Source organism: Cebus imitator, unplaced genomic scaffold (assembly GCF_001604975.1).
Source record: "Cebus imitator isolate Cc_AM_T3 unplaced genomic scaffold, Cebus_imitator-1.0 Scaffold372, whole genome shotgun sequence".
In the NCBI taxonomy this organism is placed as follows: Eukaryota; Metazoa; Chordata; class Mammalia; order Primates; family Cebidae; genus Cebus; species Cebus imitator.
In genome coordinates this window covers 1,582,045-1,603,172 of record NW_016107687.1, presented here as the reverse complement: position 1 = coordinate 1,603,172, position 21,128 = coordinate 1,582,045, and the positions used below count along the sequence as shown (strand labels likewise).

General features: G+C 38.4%; 1 protein-coding gene across 2 annotated transcripts in view; it reads right to left on the bottom strand.

Moving 5' to 3' along the window:
* Positions 1-21,128, bottom strand: part of LOC108288407 (leucyl and cystinyl aminopeptidase) — a 107,682-nt gene that overhangs the window by 46,671 nt on the left and 39,883 nt on the right. For both annotated transcript variants that reach the window (XM_017507324.2, XM_017507323.2), the window contains exons 2-4: positions 10,173-11,010; positions 5,152-5,290; positions 3,891-4,022 (exon numbers count right to left, since the gene is read on the bottom strand). In XM_017507324.2, coding sequence (XP_017362813.1) covers positions 3,891-4,022; positions 5,152-5,290; positions 10,173-10,987 — 1,086 coding nt within the window. In that variant the 5' untranslated portion in view covers positions 10,988-11,010. The remainder of the gene's footprint in view (positions 1-3,890; positions 4,023-5,151; positions 5,291-10,172; positions 11,011-21,128) is intronic.

The window sequence follows — 21,128 nt, the reverse complement described above, 5'->3', positions numbered from 1 at the left end:
CTAACCATGGCTAGATTCTGATTCTACATGTTACGCCTATCTAGAGTAAAAACAAAAGCAGGCAGTGACAAACAAAAGCAGGCAATGTCTTTCACAACTGGCCTAGAGTTGTCTAGATAATTCTGCCATTTCTGAAAGCAGGGGGAAATTTATGGAATGAAGAATTAACAGAAATGATGAAATACATGTTCCTTTTTTTTTTTAGGCTTTTGACAACAATGCAGTATTTAACAATGAACAGGACACGTATAATAATCCACAGTCTACCTTGAAATTTTTAGTTGGTTAGTAATAATGACTTTAGTAAAGCTCTATTGCCTTATTTCTGAATCCTGTTAAATCAACCTACCCATCAAATATTACAAAATAGAAGCCATCCCAGAGATGTTAGCATAACAAAAATCCTTTGTCAGGCTCCAAGTTTTAAGTTTCTGGTCACCATACCTAATGTAAATAACAGATGTTAACTTACATGTCATTTAGTATAAGCAGCAGCATATTGTGGTGGACAAAACAATTTTGACTATCACTTACTGATTATGTAATCTTAGCTCAATTACTTAAGTCCTTTGACACACTGCTTCCTCATCAGCAATGCGGTGCTAACATCTTCCCTTATTTGATTTATAAATGAAAAAATATTTATAAATGAGTGCTAGAACAGCTGTCAGCACAAAGTATAACTCCATGCATGTTATATTCCTCCCCGTTTCCTAAAAAGGGAAGAAGTTAATAAAACTATTATTTATTTGTATAATGCTAATATTTTCAAAATATTTACTTCTGAATATTAAAAATAATGTAGATTATATTTACTGACGTGCAAGGATTTTATAATATATTTACATATAAAAAAAGATGTACTCTTTATATAAACATGCATATGTGTGTGTATGTGTGTGTATATACACATACACACATACACACACATACACACACATACACACATGGGCCCTTAGATAGATCGCTCTCATCCTTTCTCTGTTTGTGTGTGTACATGTGTGTGTGTGTGTACCGCTCTCATCCTTTCTCTGTTTGTGTGTGTGTACCGCTCTCATCCTTTCTCTGTCTGTGTGTATATGTGTGTCTGTATGTGTGTGTGTACACACACACATACACACACAAACAGAGAAAGGATGAGAGTGGTCTACCTAAGGCCCCATAGCTAGTAAGCTACCTAGGAGGCATTTCAACCCAATTAGACTCCAGAGTCTATGTTTAACCATGCTGTTTCCTAATACAGGTAAATAAAAAGCAAAAAATAAAAAAGTCACCCAAAACTTCTCTCTCAATCTCTTCCTCTTTCCACACACATACACACAAGCATGCACATGCACACACATACATGAGAATGAGGTATGTGGGCAATGAATAATTCAGCTTGCCTAGATGAAAGAATTCACAATGAGGCAATAAAAAATATAGCTGAATTTGCAGGTGTGTGGTTTAAACCTGTATTATCAGCACTTTGGGAGGCTGAGGCAGGAGGACTGCTTGAGCCCAGGAGTTCAAGTTGGCCTGGGCAACATAGCAAGATGTCTCTGCAAAAAAATTTTTTAAAAACCCAAAAAACAAACCAAAAAAAACCTAGCCAGGTATGGTGGCAGATGCCTGTAGTCCCAGCCACTTGGGAGAGGATCACTTGAGCCCAGGGCTTTGAGGTTACCGGTGAGCTATGATTGCACATCACACTCCAGCCTGGGTGACAGAACGAGACCTTGTCACTAAAAAATTTTTAAAAAAGATTCCAGCATTTTGGGAGCCCGAGGCGGGTGGATCATTAGGTCAGGATTTCGAGGCCAACCTGGCCAACATAGTGAAACCCTGTCTCTACTAAAAAAAAATACAAAAAATTAGCTGGGCATGGTGGTGCATGCCTGTAATCCCAGCTACTCACGAGGCTGAGGCAGGAGAATTGCCTGAACCCAGGAGGCGGAGGTTGCGGTGAGCCGAGATCGCACCATTGCACTCCAACCTGGGTAACATGAGTGAAACTCCGTCTCAAAAAAAAAAAAAAGAAGCCCTGTCTCTACTAAAAATACAAAGTATTAGCCATGTATGGTGGTGGGCTCCTATAATCCCAGTTACGCAGGAGGGTGAGGCAGGAGAATCACTTGAACCTGGGAGGTGGAGGCTGCAGTGAGCTGAGATTGCACCATTGCACTCCAGCCTGGCAACAGTGCAAGACTCTGTCTCCAAGAAAGAAAAAAGAAAGATCAGTGTGCAGATGGTTGGGAAAAAATTTTAAAAAGAATAGTAAATTTTAAACAAGAAAGAAATACAGCTGAATTTATAAGAATGGCCTTGAGTATCAAATGATGAATCTGAATGTAATCCTACAGGTATTGCGAAGCAAACACAGCAAATGAGAGAAAGAGGGAAGGAGGAAGAGAGAGAGTGAAGAGGAAGAAACACAAGAAGGGGGAAACAAAACCAAGACTGCATACATTTTGGGATACATAAAAAGTGCTGGGGGTTTTATATCAATGAGTATGATAAGAACTACAAAAAAGAGGTAAAGTGCTATGAAAGATCAGAGGGGGAATGATTAATTCCAGCTGGAGAAAGAAAGAAACACTTCATGGAGAAGGTAGTATTCAGCTGAGTCTTGAAGCAGCCCCAAACCTGGCTGTTTTAGATTGTGCTTCTTAGGCTTTATTGAGGCTACAAAGGCTAAATATAAATATGTGATGCAACACCTAAAGTGGAATTAATTGAATTATTTCAAATTTAAGCCAGTCATAATATCCTTTTGAAAGGATTTTGAAAAATGTTTGGTTCAGACTTGACATAAACTCTTTCAATGCAAAGGTGTGTGAAACTGTTAATTAGCACTTATAACTGTAGTCTACACTTGCCATTAAACACTTAGTTGACTTTTTGAGTAGCATCATTAAAGGCATACATGGTTATTGCTGATAAATAGCAAGAGAATCCTTATCTCTGTCCTTATTTCTGAGAGGTATGGGGTAGACATCATAGTCTTTTCTGACAGGAAACATATACCCTTTTGAAGTAGCAAACTGATAAGATCCAAGTATCCTGTGATTAATATAAAGCTCTTTAGTCTAGAAAGAGAACCTAAAACTAGCAGGATATTCCCTGATAGAGCTAAAAAACATGAAAACAGAAACTAAGACATTCCATCATATTTCTATCATAAAGAAAAATTGTTTTTAGTTTAATAAATATAATAGAATGCCTTTTCTCCTTCTATGTTGTATTTGAAAACATTAGCTTTATTAGGTTTCTACTGTGAAAAATATCCACTGTGATAAAATCCAATCAAATAATCATTTACAAACAGGTACTAATGACAAAGAAAAACAGGAGAGCCTAATTAGAACAAATAATCAATTATGACAAAATACAGATTAAATCAGACCCTTAAATAATCTTACTCATTACTCTAGGATGAGGAATCTCAATAAGGATTTGCTTTGATAAAAAGGGGAGGTTCATCTAATTTTTACAACCTAGAACTATCAAATATGTAGCCACTAGTCACATGAACACTACTGAACACTTGAAATATGGTTAGTGAGACTGAGGAAGTGAATTTTAAATTGTATTTAATTAATTTAAATCTAAATATTTCTCTAAGGCTAGTGGCTATCACTCAGTTCTAAAAGCTTTAGTACACATATAGAGCCTTACCAAAGTACTCTTTAAAAGTAAAATTTTTAAAAATTTGAAAACTATTGACTTTCTGGTATTAAATTAGTAACAGAAATAAGCTAAGCAAAAAAGTTGCATTTCTGATATAACATATCAGAGTGTGATCTAAAAGCTTGTTTCCTTCAGACAGCAGCCACTGGGAATCATTAAAGCGAGAGTTCCTCTGAACCTCTTGTGACACAGGCTTTCAGACAATTGCCACATCAACATACCAGAGTTCCATTTACGTCCTGACTCAGGTTCTTCATCTCTCCCACAATGAAAGCAACCAGGTAAGTGCTCATCTTCACACTCTCAAAAAACTCATCCTTAACAAGTCCATCTTCCAGAGGGACTGATGACTTCTACAAGCAAAGGGGAAAAGATGACAGTTCTGTAACTACAGGAATAAATGATAATGACAAACAGAGAAACTGAAAATTCAAACAGGAATAAGTAATAAAGATGCTAGCATATTACAACCTCTCAGTATGAGTTTCTGCAAAGAGCATGGCTCTTAGTCTCAATCTGCTGTGCCATCCTTCATCATGAGGACATATGGAGCACAGTGAAAATCCTCAAGGAGTTTTTAGTCCCAAAGATGACTAAATAAATGTTAAGTTAAAGATAGTCACAGTGCTTCTGCTTCTCCTGCTGAAACACCTCCAAAGCCAAAATCCTTCCTTACGACCTGGGATTGCTCCACTCTACTGCTACAAATACAGCCACAGAAAAAGGAGCTCTAGCTGTGATATCTCTTCAAATGATCTGAAATGGTTTATGGAGTGCCATGTTGAGGATCCCTAAGAAAGCTTAGTGGGAACAAAGTCAGTGGTAAGTCATTAGAGAAGTGGGCAGCAGACACAAAATGAGGGAATGCAAGCAACCTTATGGAATTTTCCAACCATGAATTAAAGCAGGCATCCATCTCTTTAGAGAAAGATGAAGAGTATGGCTCAGTGTGGAGAGTAGAGCTGGTACAGTGCTGTCTTGTTACAGACATGCTCTCTGCTGCCTATGGGATTGGCTCCACAGCCTGCTGCGAATGGCTGCTGCTCCTCTCCCCTAGCCACAGCCCCTCAGGTGTCTAAGACAAAACAAACAAACAAAAAAAACCCCCAAGAACACTTACGATTCAACACTTTCAAATAACACTGTTTAGAATAGCAAATTCATTCTGTCTCAGAAAATGTTACTCTAATCTTGTACTAATTCAAAATATTAATATTTGCACAACTTAATACACAGTGCACACTCACATTTCCTATCCACACATTCCATGTCCAGCAGGTCTTTCTCTTTCCTCAAGTCCTCCTCAAGGTGACTTCCCAACTGATACCAAGATATTCTAATTTTTATTTAAGTATTTTAAGGAAGAATACTAATGCATATGATTTTAATCATTCTCAGCTGTAGTCTGGCAAAGAAGAATTCAAGTGTTCTTAAAGAAAAAGACCCATTCAAAGATTTTACATTCAAGGAACAGAACAGTACCTTAGGCATATTTGATAAAGCAGTGTATTGCTCATCCCTTATGATCCTGATGATAAAAGTGGCTTTAAATCCTGGTTCATCAAAACAAGGAAAAGCAGATCTTGCTGCCAGGGGTTCAAACTGAGTTGCTGCAAAGTACCTAAAACAAACACAAATTCAATCCAATAGTTACTGAGCACCTACTCTATAAGGCACCCTGCCAAGTATTCTAAGATAAATATGTTACAATCCCAGTCATTAAAGGATCTGCAATAAACTGGGAAAGGCAGAAGTTTATACAACAAACAGAAACTTACGTCATGCTATAAATCATGTTCTAACAATGCAAATAAAGCAGTGGGAACAAAGGGAAGGAAACGAATTCTGACTAGATGTTGAAGACACTGTAGTGAAACTTGTACAAAATCTGAATAGGACCTAACAAGATGAGTATTTAAAAAGGTGAAGAAGGGAAGAAAGTATACTCTGGAAAGAGTGGGTAAACAAGTGTGGCAAGCTAGGTCTCACTAACGCAGGCCTCCATAACAACTGTTTCAGTACTGGCTGAGTAGTTAAGCTAACTATTAAAACCCACTGCCCTTATACAAAGGCTGGAATGTAACAAAATCCCACCAAAAGTTTTGCCTGGGCCTTTCCTGGGCCTTAAAGCATGACAAAATAATAAAGGAATTCTTAACAGGAATCATTTAGGATTAAACAAGTTTTATTGGGGGTCTGAAGAAACTCCCTAAGGCCTCCGCAAACAAGTTTACTGGAGGTCTGAAGGAACTCCCCCAAACCTCCGTGATTTAGCAAGAGACAAGATTAAGTGTAATCACCCTAGCACCAGAGCCCATTTAGATTAAGTAAATTCACTGAGGTTCCAGAGGAAGGTCTTCAAGACTAAGATTTTATAGATTAAAAGAAGGTAATCACTTATGTCTTTAGATAAATGCACACTTACACATAGACATATAGCTTAGAAGGTATATAAGCTCTGGAAAACTTTGTAATTTTGAGTTAGTCTGGCAATAATTTCCAGGCCTTCTCCCTGTAACTGGTTACAGAAATAAAAACTCTCTTCCTTCCCAGTTCATCTGCATCTTATTATTGGGCTGCAAAAAATAGCAGCCTGACCCTCAGTTTGGTCCAGGAACGCAAGGCAAGAGAGTGGTGCGCGTTCAGAAACTGGGGGTGGCTGTCCAGTGTGGATGGAGATGCAGCCACAAAGGTAGGCTGTAGCTGGCCACTGAGGTCGTAAAAAGGTTTCTGATGGAAGATCATTAAGACGGGTGGTCATTAATTGCTGCAAGTTATCTGTACCGACTCTGGCTTCACGACACTAAACCTCAAATTCACAGCTTGCATTTTCATGAAGACTGAAAAATTACGTGTACTACCGTATTCTGGTTTCCTTTACTTTCCTCAGAGATTAAAAAAAATTTCCTCCTCTTTCTTAAGCACAGCAGCAATTGCTGAGAATAGGACACACAGAAAAGTCCTCAATTACAGGCTGCTGGCCAGGTGGCTCAGGCCTGTAATCCCAGGACTTTGGGAGGCCGAGGGGGGCAGATCACTTGAGGTCAGGAGTTTAGGACTAGCCTGGCCAACATGGTGAAACCCCATCTCTACTAAAAATATAAATTATCCAGGCATGGTGGCACATGCCTGTAATCCCAGCTACTCTGGAGGCAGAGGCAGGAGAATTGCTTGAACCTGGGAGGCAGAGGCTGCAGTGAACTGAGATCGTACCACTGCACTCCAACCTGGGTGACAGAGCAAGATTCTGTCTCAAGAAAAAAAAAGAAAATTCCTCAATTACAGGTTGGTGGAAAAGCATAAAAAGAAACAAGGAGAAATGCAGATTTTTAGTTAACTAAAAAAATAAACCAGATCTGAACTTGGGAGATCATCACAACGTGGCTATAATCAGGGCAAATATGGCCTTGGTATGCACAGTTCAGGTACAAATCAATATAGCATATATACAACCACCACTTTGGAGGTGGTAGCCTCTCTTATTTAGGGCTCAATTTCCACTACTAGACGATAAGAAGAAAATAAAGAGTATGAGATTTGGAGTCAGAAGGCCCAGACTCTGTAATTTATTAACCACATGACTTTGGGCAAATCAGTAACCTTCATCTCACACATCTCAATGTTCATATTAGTTAAATTAGGACTGAGATAGAATCCACTGCCGAACACCAGGGTTTTTGTTAGAATCAAATAAAACTATTTATAATAAAAACTACTTGTATACCATATGGTCCTAAATAGATGTTTATTACAAATGCAAGATAGCCCTACTTATTCCACACTTAAAATTCGTGTACTTTTTTTCTGGTAAGGATGTGTGCCCAAGTAAATGTTGCTATTGGGTAAACTGCAAGAAAGGTAGCAATCAAAATACATGAAACAATTTACACATACTATGTTTCTAACATTTCATTTCTTCACCACCTCCCCCAACATTCTTATCTAGTTAACAGAAGATTTTGGAGGAGAAGGGACCAGAAAATAAAGTTTGATTATATCCCTACTATTCACACAAGAAAGAGTCACCACTTTCAGATAAAAACTAGATCACAACATGCTGAGGTAAATAAAACCTTAAACTGTTGTTAAAAGAGATCCAATCATAACTATCTCACATAAAAATCCCTTTGAGAAGCCTGCTGCTTGATAATACTTATAGTCTGTTCTATCTATGCTGAATAACTTGAAGATTATTCTTTCACTGGAGAGTATATTTCCTTTCAGAAATACTAGTTATAGTTTCAGCACTTTCTCAAGTAGTGTTCAAGAAAATTACGAATTAACTGGGGCAAGAGAATTTTAAGCACTGGAGATAACAATCTACAAAGGAAAGGAGGTATGAACTAGAGAGGGAGTGCACCATAGTGAAGAATGTGGTGAAGAATGTGGCTTCTGTAGTTACAATGACCTTGGGTTTGAGTTCTCCCTCTGCTATCCGCTTGCCATGAGATGCTGAATGAATTACTTTACATGCCTCGGCTTCCTTAGCTGTAAAATGAATATAACGTTAACATATATTTCTTAGTGAGTTAGATAGAATAAAAGACTAAACATATAAGAGGCTTGGAACAGCTTCCAGCCCTTCAGTTCCCGGTGAATACTGGCTATTACTATGATTAGAAAGTTCAACATAGAGGTGAAAACTGTGAGAAAGAAAAAACAAGGGCCAGGTCAAAAAAGGTCTTGAATTAAAGCCTGTTAGAAATGAGGAACTGCTGAACCACATCCCTATCCTGAATTTACTAGCCTATCATCAACAACTTCTAGATTTAACTCCAAGGTTACTGACTGTCTCTATCTCTTAGATCACACAGGTAAAGGTAAAGTTCCCTTACAACAGTGTCTACGCAAGGTGTTCGACATTTACATACAATGGTTTTCCAATCAACAAGAAATATATTCCTTAATTACTTTAACCGTATAAATATGTATTCTAATCATACATCAGAGAAGAAAAGTGTATAAAAGCTTCTTGCTTTGAATTAGTTTTCAGATATCCTGAAAGGTATAAATAATCTAAATGTTTACCTGGAATCAAGATATACTATCAGGTGGAGCATTCATTTTCCTAAAACTTATATTTTGTTTTGAATAGCAGAGTTTCACAAACTAATTTATTTTAACAAGTTGTAAAATACTTTTTATAATACTCTATTTCTTAATTTTAAAGAAACAAATTCCATTTTTTCTGACATTTCCGCAACTCAATGCAGCCCATGGCAAGAGGAACAAGTGGCCATACCAAAAATCACCTTACTCTGCTACATTTATTCCTCCCATTAAATAGATAACAGGTACGAGGATTCCAGGGTTAGTAATCTGATGGCAAGAGATGGCTAGGGTGTTTGCCCTAAAGGTCTGTTTGCATACTCAGAACACTGTTTTTATGTATATCTTACATTTCCTGGGGATAACAGGCATTACAGAAGGAGAACTAAAGCCAAGAACTTTCAAGTTTCTATTGCAATTATAAATTTGTGTTCAATGCCAGCTCTCACGCAAGAATTGATATGCAGAGCCAGTATGCCTTTTATTTTAAAATTATTACATGAAGGGAAAATAAAATAAAATGTATCTGAATAGAATTATGGATCTTGCTTTGTCTCTTTCTCCATTTAGGAAGGATCAAAAAGTTTCCTTAAGATAGATGTAGAATACTCATTTATATTTCTCTTAATATGTTAACATACATTAGCCAAATGGTCAGCATCAGTAATTCACGTACTGTTTTAGAGTAATACGAGAGAACACTCCAATTGCATAAAGCAGACGTAGTGAGGACTTTGTGCACAAGGCAACTGATATTACTGCTACTTAAGAATAACCTGCACACTGTGAACTCCATCTTCCCAGAAATTCAAACTACAGGCTATGAATGCTAAAGTACTAAATATATAGTCCAAATAGGGAGCTGAATAATTTTATATTTGGTCTCACCTTTTTTTTTCTGAACCTAATTAAGTCTTTCCTAGACCTTAAAAAAATTTCCACCAGAAATCCAAAATAGACAGGTATTAAAAAATAATAAAGCAGTAAAAATTAAGGGTATTAAAAATGATATATGTAAGCATACCACACTTCACATTTCTTCAGGCCCTTTTTCTCCATTTCACTAAATACCTCCTAAAAGTTCTGCACATTAGGAAAATATGTCTTACAGAATAATTCACACTCCTCTTTACTCTGCTTCCCAACAAACTTCATGAGGTGACAGAAAACTAGATTCATCTTAAAAATATGAAAAGCTCAAGATAAGTTTTTTGTATATAATCTTTATCCATCCCTTTCCACCAGCACACCCCATCTCCACCCCACCATGATATATGCTCAAGGCTTTGACTAAGAGAGATAGTATATTCTTCAAAATCACCATTCTACTATTTTGTATATAACTTCCCAAATAAAAAAAAAATCACAATTTGTGTCTCTGGCATGGGCAAAGAGATCCATATTACAGAAGTTATCAGAGCATAAAACCAGAATCATTGAAGAGGGCTACATACTTTTTCTCATTACTTTCATCTGTGTAGGAGAAGCCATAAAATCCTCTGTAAGAACTGGATATATTTGACGAATACTCCATCTTCAACGTATAATTGTGCCCTGCTAGAAGGGCTTCAGGGGCAACAATGGCGATCTGTTCATGACGTGGATGTTCCAGGATCTCAACTTGTTTTTCTTGGCTTGAAACTGCCGACATAAAGGTCACTCTTGAAATACGAACTGTGCTATGAAGAATGATATTCCATGTGTCCTGAAGAGCCTGAACTGAAATTGTCACAGAAGCCCTGAATGTCATCGAGGTTAGGTTCGGGTGTAGGTTGAGTTCATAGCGTAGTGGCACAATGTTAGTGGGAAGCCTCATCTGTGTCCATGGAAACAATTTCCCATTTGCTGCAAGTGGCTGAATTAGTTCAATTGATTGGTTTTTTTTATGGCAGCCTTCTTTGGTAAAGGTACATCTGGGCAGTAAGTAAATCACCATGATTACAGAAACAGCAACCACAACAACAAAAGCACAGACCACCATGGTCCTTGCAGAGGGTACTGAACAAGCCCCATCTGGGCTCTGCCTGTAACCAGTTGCACTGTTCCGAAGGCCTGAGCTTCTATTCATGAAGGACATGCCCAGCAGCTTTGCTGATGACTCATAGTCCTCTTCATCCTCGTCCATCTCATGCTCACCAAGACCCCGCACCAGCAGTCGGGAACCCCGGGGCTCATATTCCACCTCATCAGGCTCTAGAGGATGTAAACAAGGCTCTTTGGCTAAATCTACCACATCTGGTTCTTCCTCAAACATGCTGTTTTCAATCATATTCCTGGGGAGCTGAAGCCGATCTAAAAAACCAAAACATAAGAACAAGGCACGGAGTTAGAAAAATAAAAGCTCATAATATTAATAACATGTCTTCTAACTAGACCACATTTAAGCTAATAATTTCTCTAAGTCATTAAGACTTATTTCCATCTCAGAGCTACTGATTAAATAAGATGTTTATGCCATTATTGAGTCATCCATTAAAAACTAAAAAATAAAAGTATACCACAGTTATAATACAAGAAAGTTAAATAAACAGGCTAGTACATTTTTAAAAGGATAGCTGAGATAATACACTAATTTTCTTAATATACTCCTGTCCTACAACCTGGAACACTGCCCTGGGCTCAAGATAGCCCTGCTTTGGCATTCCTCTGATTACATCTGTGCCCACAAGGCAAGGAGTCATAGGATCAAAGGGATGTGCCCACTTACAGTCCAGGGTCTGGGCACTGGGATCCCAGAATTTCTGTCCAGCAGCCCTCAAACCTGCTTCCAAGGTATTTGTGGGTCTTGTCCCTGAGTCTTTCTCCCTAGGGAGCACCACAAACTGATATGCCCATTTCTAAGATTGAGTGTGGCTAAGCAACAGGATGGGTTATTGTTTTCCCCTGAAAGAGGAATGTTTCTGTCCCACAGCAAATGGGAAGCAGCAAATTACATAGGAAACTTCCATAAGCAAGAAATAATTTTCAAAATGACCAAAAGACAATACAAGTTAGATAGAATTATAATTCAATCTGTTTTTCAGGCTTCCATGGCTCTCAGAAGTATAGCATATTTCCTTGGGAAACAGCCATACTGCACACCATGAGGGTCTGTGGATCTCAGTGGGGGCTTTTACAAACTACAACAAACCACACCTTCCAATTTACCAAAATCACTGAGAAAAAAGACTCTAGAAGGGTAGATAATCCCCCATGTATCAGTACTTCCTAGGATCGGACCATTCAGTGTTCTTTAAATTCATACAATTTTAGTTTTTAAGGGATGTCAAAAGTTAACAAATTGAAACCTACACTAATCTTCCCTACAAGGCACTTTATACATATCATTTCTAACCATTACAACAATCCTGTAAAATGGCAAGTATTATATTTCAGACATGAGAAAATAGAAAAAGAGAAATGGATTAATTCATCTTCATAAAGTCACACAGCTATTTAGTCATAAAACTGATACTAAAGCCCAGGTTTAAAATTTGATTCAAAAGTTTATGCTCTTTTCATCATTATATGGCATCCCTCTACCCAAACTAAATCAATAAAAGATGAGAGTCCTAAATTATTTATTTTGTACCTGGCAATGAAGTTGTTGCTAAGAGTATTACTTCACCATCAGCAGGGCAAAGCTTATACAAAACTACTGAATATCCAGCTTAAGATAAATGCTATGCATTTTGTGCTATTCAACGATGGCAACTCTTTATCCATAAAATGAATTATTGATAAATATTAGGATAAAAATTTCAGTTTTGCGGCTCAGTGTGGCCTATGACCCCGCAGTATTTGCATCACACTGCAGCTTGTTAGAAACGCAGCCTCTGAAGTCTCCTCTTAGAACATAAATTTTAACAAATCCTCAGGTGCTTCATGTGCACTTCAGTTTGAGAGGCACTGGTATAAGCAGCATCCATGCCAGATCCCAGCCAGCACTAACCATACCATTCCTGAGTATGCTCTGGCCATCCCAAACCACTTGCTCTTTTGAGCACAGGCCAGGCAGCTATTCCACGCTATCCTCCATGTGTCTTTTTTTCTTTTCTGTTTCCTCTGCCTGTAGTGTCACCATCTCCCTTTCCCATGCCCATCCACCTGGTGAATACCTGGTATTCCATACCTCAGCTGAACTTGCTATGACATAAATTAAGAAAAGTTATCTTCTTTTTGTTTTTCCTTTGTCTTTATTACCTTTAAAAAATAAACTTTCTTTTCATTTGACCTCACCCATTTCTGCTTCGGGGAGCATATGGATCACAATAAGGCTGCCTTTTCCTGACTCCTCTCCAACCTGAAATTGTGTACAAGTTATGTTACTTTAAAATTTTTCTTTGAATAAAAAAAACCTTTTAATCATTTTCTAGGTGTGAGTTTAGCAACCTGCCATCTACCCATCTATTATGAAAGAAAAAGGGTTCTAACATCCTACTTTTGGGAATATAATCTCCTAAACTACCTATAGTGCCCCAACTTCTTGTTTAAAAAAAAGTGCTTTGTTTTGATAGTTAATAGTATTTGGGGTCATGTACTTCATTAACAGGGCAAATACTGCTGTATTCCATTTTTTCAAATTGCTTTTAAAACTTAATGATTAGAAAGTTTCTGTGGTAGTTTTTAGTGCCTGGCACAGTGCTGTAGACTAGCTTTTTATTTAATTTAAAAATGTCTAAAAAAGGTTTTTTCTGACTTTTTTGCCACACATGGGAAGATTATGCTCTCAGGCATTTGCCCCATGTGTTTTGTTGTGTGTCAGGCCCACTGCAGACAACAATGGGTTCTGCACAGTATGGTTTTATTTACTATATTTCTAAACTAACTCTGGGTACAATCTCAGCTTAATATTTAGAGCACTCCCATCTCTCAATTCTTTCCCCTTAGAACTCTGTTGCTGTGTTTTTTTATTCTTCAGCCATGCCATTTAAAGCCAAGAGATATTCTACAGTTTGACCATAGGGCATCTCCTGTCTGCATGTCATTAATTTCAAATCTTCTGACAAGGCTTTAGTCAGAAGCCTGCCTAAATCCAAATAACTTACTTTTATTATTTCACGCCCAGTCAGACTAATACCTATGTAGAATTTTAATCTTTCAGAAATGGAGATCATATCAACCATTTGCTATATTGTCCACTTTTTTTGGTATGCACAATCATATCAAGTTAAATATATCAAATCAGGGAAAATCACTTTTATTACAGATATTCCATGAAGATACTTGAAGGTACTTTAAGCCTATTTAAGAAAATGTTGATTTGATGCTTAAGTCAGTACACTTTGATTTTAGCATTAAATTGTAACATAACACATGACTACCCCTTGTTCAATGGGATTTATTCCTACTGAAAGAAGGGATCCTAAAGAAACAGGGAATTTTCTAAAACCTCCTAAATCCACATATATAAGCTATGTATAAGCCAAAGCAAAGAACCTCCTAGCTGAAATGTTTCAGTTTTAAATAACATAGGCCCATGTGGTTATAATCTAAGAGAGCTGAAGACATTTCTTTTCATCAGATACTGTGAGCTAGCACTCCTCAATGTTGTTTGTGGACCACTGCCAATGTGCAAAACTGTTGTGACCCATCTGGGACAGGATATACAAAGCCTATTAGTACCCAAAAACTTTTATAACAATTTGGCAGAGTAATTTTTATGTCTGTCGAATTTAATGTTTAAAATTGAGCTATTTTGTTATGTTTATTTCATTTTTCTTTTTTTATATGCTACAAAATTTCTACAACAGATTAAAAATTAAAAAAACAAAAACAATAAACCTTGGTTCTTCAGCTCAGATAATTTGAGAAGTAGTGAGTTAGACTGTCACTATAATGGCAATAACAGTCAAGATAAAGTTCTTAACTATGTCAGTAGCAGTGGGAATAAAGGGGAGGGTATGATTACAAGTCATGTCAAAAAGGTACATGCATAAGAACTGATGCTCCTTTGGGCTAGATGGACTTGCAGGGTAGGAGACAGAGAAAAGTCTATGTTAATCCCCCTTACATTTCAGCTTGCATAACTGAAAAGAAGGAATGTCATTCACTAAGATTGAGAACAGAGTCTTTCATATTCTCTAATTTTATTTTTTTTAGGCAAGGAAGGAGAGCAGGATTATGACATGGCATTTAGTGTGGGATATGATATATTTGATGTATCTGTCACATAACCAGGTGGAGATGTTTGATTAATAGAGTTAAAGGGCTGATTTTAGGTAGAGGTTAAAATCCTGGCGTTTCCACTGACTGATCTCAAACAGGTTACCTTTCTTAGCCTCAATTTCCTCACCAATAAATGTGGGAAACAGTACTATTTTGTAGCATTGTTAAAATGATTGTGTTATGTAGGTTTAGAGCTCAAAAGAGTGATCTGGGTGGCAGATTTAGGTTTCTGAATCACCTGTGTAGAAGTGGTCGTTAAAATTATGCAGATAAGTGAGACTATCGAAAGGGAGACGAGTCAGGGAGGATCAGCATTGAAGAGCCGGGTGGGCAGAGGAAGAAGGGCAGCAAAGTAGAAGATGAAATGCACTAAAGGTAGGAAAATCAGAAGAGTGGCATCCCAGACATTGAAAGCTGGATTTCACAAAGATGAAAGTGGCCAGCATATAATATTTTAGAAAAGTCAAGTAAAATGAGGCCTAGAGAGGCTCTTACGTTTGGCCACTAGGGAACCAGTGATTTTAATAGTGAGAGTGGAAGCCTGATTCCAGGATTCCAAAGAAGAAATGGAATGTTAACAAAGAAAACAAGGGCTGCAGACTTACATTCAAGGTATATAGTTATCAAGGAAAAAACATAAGAACAAATTAAAGGAAATATGGCATAGAGAAAACTTGAATCCTTTTATTTTTTGCCTGTGTTTAACATGGGAACAACTTAGGCATGTATTTCTGCAGGAATGGAAAAGTAAAGAAAGACAAAATGTGGAGGTGGAGGAATAGGGGAGGGAAGATGCTGGCACTGCATCCAGAGGGATGGGGAGAGTGCACAAGAAACCCAATATGATGGGAGCTAGGTGTGCTCTTCCTCCAAGCCTGGAGAACAGCAGTAGAAGACAGAGAAGAGGTGTGTACACAAGCACAGAACAGCAGAGAGCTTTCATGTTCTCTGCGACAAGTGCAAGCAAGGCCATCTGCACAGAACTAAGGCAAGTTGTTGGGAAGGCATAGGGGCTTGAGAAGAAAATAAAGGACAGGTACCATGGGAGAGGGCCAGGGAGTGGTGACCCCAAGACAAGCATGACTGAGAAGGTCAGAAAGCCCAGTGGAATTTGTCATACCACAAATCTCTAAAAACATCTTTAGCAGTTCTTACCAGCACAAGTCTAAAAGAAGAGAAGTGTTATGTGTATTTTACTACAATAAAAGTTAAAAAAAATGTTTATGAAAGGTAAAGAAAGCAGATTGTTAGGCAGGGTTAAACATATAGGGAGGATGTCATGAGAAGCGAAGGGTACAGTGCATAGAGGCGGCTGGCAAGAGAGCAAGTCATCAACTGAGGGGTACAATTTAGAATACAGGACAAAAAGTGAAGCCATGACAAATAACATTAACAGCAACTTGAATTAAAGAAGCAAACTTCTCACAGACTTCAAAAGAATCAAAGCTTTAAGCTGCCATCACATTTTCTGACAAAATGAAGTAAGACGTACAATTGTCCCTAGGTATCTGCGGGGGATTCATGACAGGGCTCCCTATGAAACCAAAATCCAGAAATGCTCACTTTCCTTCTATACAATGCTGTAATATTTGCATCTAATCTTTGCACATCCTCCTATGTACTTAAAATCATCTCTAGACTACTTATAATATCTAATCCATTGTAAATGCTATATAAACAGTTGTTATACTGTATTTTTTAGGCAATAATAACAAGGAAAAAAAGTCTGACATTCTTCTGAGGCCCCTGTGACATATTTATATGTAACTATAAGCTCCAAGTATGGGACAGCACTTATAATACTTTCTAGATAAATTTCCAATGTGATGACTAATTATCACATAAAGTAACTATTTCCCTAATTAGAATCCACTTCTACCAAAAAAAGATTCTAATTTTTTTTTTTTTTAAGTTTAGGCTTAAAAAGAAAGAAAAACACAAGAATTGACTTTTTTTTCCGGGGTAGGTCTAGATGGACAAAACCCTGCTAACCTATGCTCAAAGAAAATCTCTTCCTGTTAATTACAGTGTTCATGAGAAGTTACAAGTTTAGGTCTATCTTATCTCACCAGACTCTGAAGGACAGTCATTAACAGCAACCAGGTTTTGAAGATGTATCTAAGCTATCCCTTTCCCTGACATCTGTTTGTGTAACACTTCAATGTATAAGCCGTGGTATAAAACACAAACACAGAAAGTCTTGCATGCATTACTAATTTACCCCTAGTATACTGTGCTTTTTCACGCCACTTTTAATTTTCCAGTTCAGAGGCCCAAGGTCATGACACTGGAGCAAGATCCAAGTAAGGTCTTTCTCTCTTCTGCATTCCCTCACCCTGACTTTGTCTCCCTTGTGATGAGAAAAGTAAATGGATGAATGAGGGTGGGAGGCAAGAAGATCAGAGAGCAATGATTCAGTCCACGAACATGCTGGGAGAGACTTCCACTTTCAATATGACAGGGTAATTGGCACCAGATTATCATTCCTCTCATATACAACTATTAAATTGGACAAAATGATACACCTGTATGCGCAAACTAGCTAACCAAGTGTGACCACTGAGTGAAGGAACAGGGGACCCCACAATCACTCTGGTTCTCTGGGGACAATTTCCCAACTCTAGTACAGCAAGTTAGAGTCTAAGTAGAGCAGCACTGGTGAAAGGGACCATGTGCAGAGGGGAGTCACAGAGATTTGTACAAGGTTTTCTGAGAGTTCTTAACCAATTCAGGACATGAGGCATAGAAGAAAATGGCTGCAATAAGGTTAAGACAGAACAGAAATAGTAAGGTCAAGCAGTGTAGGGAAGTAGTGGCAGGTCAACCCAGCCAGAGCAAAGAGAACAACACCCTAGACATCAGCCTGAAACACTAGAAAAGCCTCAGTGTAGAAGTAAAACTGACACCCTAGAAAAAGGCCTACTCTAGATCCACACTAACAAAGCCTAAAACCAAGCCCTAATAAAATCCACAGGGGAAAAAATATTTAAGGATGAGTCTTGCTAAGTTAGAGGAGCCTAAGAAACACCTTGAGCTTTCCACAGATCTGCCCTAAAAACTTTAAAAACAAGCCTACACAAGGTGATTGGCCAGTAACTAAGCTGTCTACAAAGAGAGACAGAGAGAGAAAAATCAACATTTTACAGAGTTTTTTTTTAATTCAGCATCTCTACAATGTGTCATCAACACTATCCAACATGTAATAAAAAAATACTAGACATCTAATAAAACAAGAAAATATGAACCCTAAGAAAACAAACTAATTAGAAAGCAACCTTAAGGTGGTCCAGATATTGCATTGCATTTAATGAGTCTTTAGAGTAGCTATTATAAGTAAAAAAGAATCCCTAAGACATGTTTTATAATTTTTCAATTGTATCCCCATCGGTTAAGCAGGAAGATGTGTTTTAAAAAATAAAAAAGGAGAGTATATGAATAGATGAGACTCTTAGCAGAGAAATCGACACTAAAAAGGAACTAAATGGGAGGGAAAAAAAGAAAATTCTAAGAAAAAGTTTCAATAAATAAAATGAAAAACTCACTAAATGAACTTAACAGCAGATTGGAGACAGCAGAAGAAAGAGTTCATAAACTTGACAGATCATTAGAAATTACCAATTTGAAGAACAATGAGACAAAGGATTAAAGAAAAAAGAACACAGCACCAGGGATCTGGAGGACAAGATCAGAGAGTCTAACATGTATCTGACAGAAGCCATAGAAGAATAGTGTGAGAATGAGGTAGAAGAAAATATCTGAAGAAACAATAGTAAAAATTTTATTAAGTTTGATGAAAAATGCCATTTACCAGATCCAAAATGTTCAGCAAACTCCCCAAAAAGATAAATACACACACACACAAATAACAATCTCTTAAGCATATCATGGTCAAAACTGCTTAAAACTAAAGATAAAAAGAAAACCTTTAAGCCTGGAAACAATGCTACATAAAGATGAACAAAAATACAAACACTAACTTCTCATGTCAACGGTGGAGGCCTGAAGATGACAGAACATTTTCCAAGAGTTGGAAGACAAAATTGTCAACTCAGCATTGCACATCCAGTGAAAACATGCTTCAAAATCAAGAGTAAAAGGCATTTTCAGATAAATGACAGCTTACAGAATTCATTTAGAACACATTTTCTTCAAGCAGATATATACTAAAAGAAATTTTAAAGGAGGTTCTTCAGGATGAAGAGAACTACTACCAGATGGAAACTCGGATCTTTACGAAGGAAAGAATACCAGAAACAATACATCTTAAAATAAAAGTGTATGTTCTTTATTCTTCTTATAATTTCCTTAAAAGACTATTTTTAAAAACTGTATGCTTAAAACCAAACAATAAAAGATAAAACAGAAGCACAAAGAATATAGGGGTAAAATAAATTATATCAAATTATATTTATTAATTGAAAAGGGGAAATGGGATGTGTCGAGTGAGAAGAGATATAAAGCAGAAATAAACAAGGGTCAGGTACAGAATGTGAAGTGGTACAACACTGACAATACACAGACTTAGATAAGTTAATGATGCATATTATTAACCCTACAAGAAACAATGAAAAAGTGATTTTTAAAAAATGCATTGTGGGAGAGGGATCCAAGAAGGCCGATTAGGAGCAGCTCAGGATTGCAGCTCCCAGTGTAAGTGCAGAGGGTGAGTGGCCACCACATTTCCAGACGGATTTTTATTGCCCACAGACCAGGAGATTCCCAGGCAGGGGAGCCCCATGGGTCACCAGTGGGGCTGGTTTGGCCGGTGCGGCTGTTTTGCCAGCGCCCCGGGGTGGCGGTTCTCCGTACAAAATACACAGGTCTGGGTGCCGTTTTAGCTGGTGATTGGAGCTCCAGGAAAGCAGAGTCACCCATTCGTCTGATTAAAAAGAGGACTGAAACAGGGAGCCAGGCCAGGAGATTCCTGGGCAAAAAAGCACCACGAATCTCAGCAGTGGGTCACCCCATGGGAAATCACACAGATCCTGGTGCCTTTTCAAATGGGCGACTGGAACACCTGGGAGAGAGTTGACTGTGCAACTAAAAAAAAAAAAGGCTCTGAGGCAGGGAGCCAGGTGATCAGGATCGGCTGGTCCCACCCCCACAAAAAAACAGCAATAGGGAATGCTCTGGGTTGAGAGTTTCACAGCAAGCACAGCTGATGGTCCTCTGTGGGGGAGGGGCGTCCACCATTACCGAGGCATTCCACTGCTATGGAGGTAGTTTGCCATTGCTGAGGCAGCCCGCCATTGCCGAAGCAATCCGCCATTACAGAGAGAGTCCGCCATTACAGAGGTGGGCCACCATTGCCGAGGCTGTTCTAACTACACCCTTATAAACAGGACTGCAAGGAAGTTGACACGGCAGCTGGGCAGAGCCCACAGCAGCTCAGCAAAGCCTCTGCAGGCAGACAGTGACTAGGCTGCCTCCTTGCTGGGCAGGGCAGCCCTGAAAAAAGCCAGCAGCACAAATAAAGCCCTAACTCCTCGGGACAGAGCACCTGGGAAAAAAAGGGGGTTATGAGTTCTGCTGCAGCAGACTTAAATATACCTGCTGAGCAGCTCTAAATGAAAAACAGAACTCACAGCTCAGCACTTGAGCTCCTATAAAGGACAGACTGTCTCCCCAAGCAGCTCCCTGACCCCTGTATATCCAAAGAGTCACCTCATAAAGGAGAGCTCAGACCGACATCTGGTGGGTATCCTTCTGGGACAAAGATAGCAGAAGAAGAAACTGGCAGCAACCCTTATGGTTCTGCAGCCGCTGCAGGTGATCCCAAGGCAAGCAGGGCCTGGAGTGGACCTCAGCAGTCCTACAGCAGGGGGGCATGACTGGTAGAAGGAAAACTAAGAAACAGAAAGAAATAACTTCATCATCAACAAACTGGATGTCCACTCAGAGACCCAATCTGAAAGTTAACAACTACAAAGACGACAGGTAGATAAATCCACAAAGATGGGAAGAAACCAGCGCAAAAAGGATGAAAACACCCGAAACCAGAACGCCTCTCCTCCTACAAGGGATCACAATTCCTCACCAGGAGGGAACAAGGCTGGATGGAGAATAAGTGTGATGAATTGACAGAATCAGGCTTCAGAAGGTGGGTAATAAGAAACTTCTGTGAGCTAAAAGAACATGTTCTAACCCAATGCAAAGAAACTAAGAACCTTGAAAAAATATTTGACGAAATGCTAATGAGAATAGACAACTTAGAGAGGAATATAAGTCAATTGATGGAGCTGAAAAACACAAGAACTTCCTGA